At 46.7% G+C, this 2,259-nt stretch overlaps 1 protein-coding gene across 1 annotated transcript in view; it reads left to right on the forward strand.

Annotated features, from left to right (window-relative positions):
• LOC103370108 (gastrula zinc finger protein XlCGF57.1-like) overlaps positions 1–1,155 on the forward strand; it is a 4,711-nt gene extending 3,556 nt beyond the window's left edge. Inside the window, exon 2 of the mRNA XM_008299029.1 lies at positions 5–1,155. Within this exon, the coding sequence (XP_008297251.1) occupies positions 5–1,131 (1,127 nt within the window). The 3' untranslated portion in view covers positions 1,132–1,155. The remainder of the gene's footprint in view (positions 1–4) is intronic.
• The last annotated feature ends 1,104 nt before the right edge of the window (positions 1,156–2,259 follow it).

A 2,259-nucleotide genomic window follows, 5' to 3' on the forward strand; every position in this document is an offset into this window, starting at 1 on the left:
GCAGAAATCACCAAGTTTACCTTCAGTCCTGTTTCAGTGAAGACTGAGGATGATGAGGAGAAACCACAGTCCTCACAGCTTCATCACAGACACTCTGTGGGAGGACCAGAACGAGGACTAGAAGCACATGTGCAGCCGGGTACTGCTGACCGGATGTCACACTTCTCTGAACCTGGAGTTGCTGTCAGCACTGTGGGATGGAATATCTGCCAGAAGTCCTTCAGCTGCTCTGAGTGCGGGAAGAGGTTTGGCTTTAAGGGGCAGCTGGAGGCTCACATGAGGTGTCACACAGGTGAACGGCCGTTCAGGTGTTCGGTTTGTAAGAAATGTTTCTCGTGGAGTGGACGTTTGCAGAAGCACATGAGAATCCACACAGGGGAGAAACCTTTCAGCTGCTCAGTGTGTGGTAAAAGTTTTGTGGAAAGTGGAAACCTGAAGGTGCACATGAGGATTCATACTGGAGAGAAACCATTTGGCTGCTCTGTGTGTGGGAAGAGATATGCTCAAAGGGGGAATCTGCAGCAGCACATGGTGGTCCACAGAGGAGACCCAGTGTTAAGCTGCAACGTCTGCAACAGGAGGTTCACCTGGCTTTATCAACTCAATAGCCATGAGTGTATTCGTCAGTCCTCACAGCTTCATCAAAACCACACAGAGCAGAAAACGCACCCTGTCCAAGGACCCAGACCAGAACCAGATGCAGATGTGCAGCCGGGTACTGCTGACTGGGCCTCACACTGCTCTGAACCTGGAGTTGCTGTCAGCACTGTGGGATGGAATATCTGCCAGAAGTCCTTCAGCTGCTCTGAGTGCGGGAAGAGGTTTGGCTTTCAGGGACAGCTGAAGGCTCACATGAGGTGTCACACAGGTGAACGGCCGTTCAGGTGTTCGGTTTGTAAGAAATGTTTCTCGTGGAACAGATGTTTACAGAAGCACATGAAAATCCACACAGGGGAGAAACCTTTCAGCTGCTCGGTATGTGGTAAAGGTTTTCTAGAACGTGGGAACCTGAAAGTGCACATGAGGATTCACACCGGAGAGAAACCATTTGGCTGCTCTGTGTGTGGGAAGAGTTATGCTCAAAGGGGAGGTCTGACCAAACACCTGGAAGTACACAGAGGGAAGAAATGATTCAAGGGTTTGTTTGAACATCTCGGAAACTCTGGAGCTCGTATTTCCTTCAGCTCTTAGAATCCTACAACCTGGCTGCTGGTGTAAAATGCACATCTTCAAATAATCTCCCCCATCGCACCATTTATCAGCCAGAAACTGTAAAAACAGAAAAGAATAGACCAGTTTTTTACTGACGGTCCCTGAACACATCATCTGTGATGTTTGGCTTCATCAGGAAACTGAACCAAGACTGAGTTCAAATCCTGGTGTTTCATTGTTCACTGTATTCTTCATATCTCATCATGTCATTGCCCAAACTGGAACCTGTCTGAACTGTTTCCTCAAATCAGATTCTGTAAAAAACAAAAACACTCAGCTCCTCATTGACAGACGAACGGGGAAACATTCAGAGTTTCAGACAGGCAACGAGACGGAAGCTAATGAAGACTCGAAGCAGGTCAACATCTACAGGACGTGGAGCCTCCCTGCTCTCCTGTGGTGGAACACCTGTGGACACTTGGAAACATGTTGGACATGATGATTCCATTTTCTTTCTCCAATGTTTGTAAAATAAATAATCAAAGCAATTCAACTGTTTTTTTCTACTTTTTTGTTTTTATATATTTTGGTTCTGAGTCCTGCTGACAGCAGACGTCTCTGAGTTCTCGCTCCTCCTTCATGGTTCTGGTTCCTCAGAGCTGCAGAGAAACGTGAACCTCAGTGAAGGACCAAGAGACTGAAGATTAAACACCAGAAACTGCTCAGAGGGTTCATGAGAATGCATGTGTCTGTGCCGCCAGCTGCTGGATTGTGCTGATCAGAGCTGTACCTGTAACCGTCATCTGTCCTTTAGACTCCAGCTGATGAATGAACTCACGCTCTTTGTCCACAATAGACGAAACGTGCTGTTACATCTGAGGAATGTTTGACTCACTCGGGCACTTCAGATCATATTAAACCTGATTTTCAACAAAGAAATAATTTGTGTTTGTAGTGATGCTGTTTAAGTTGAATTCTGAGCTTTTCATGTTGTTGCTGTTTGAGGCTTCATGCATCCAAAAACCTTGGAGGAAAAGTCCTACAAGCAGCTGGAAGCAGCAGCTGGTGTTTTGCTCCCTTGACTGTGTCGTGTTGAAAACAGGCATC

The sequence above is a fragment of the Stegastes partitus genome, unplaced genomic scaffold (genome assembly GCF_000690725.1).
Source record: "Stegastes partitus isolate 25-593 unplaced genomic scaffold, Stegastes_partitus-1.0.2 Scaffold1371, whole genome shotgun sequence".
Classification (NCBI taxonomy): domain Eukaryota; kingdom Metazoa; phylum Chordata; class Actinopteri; family Pomacentridae; genus Stegastes; species Stegastes partitus.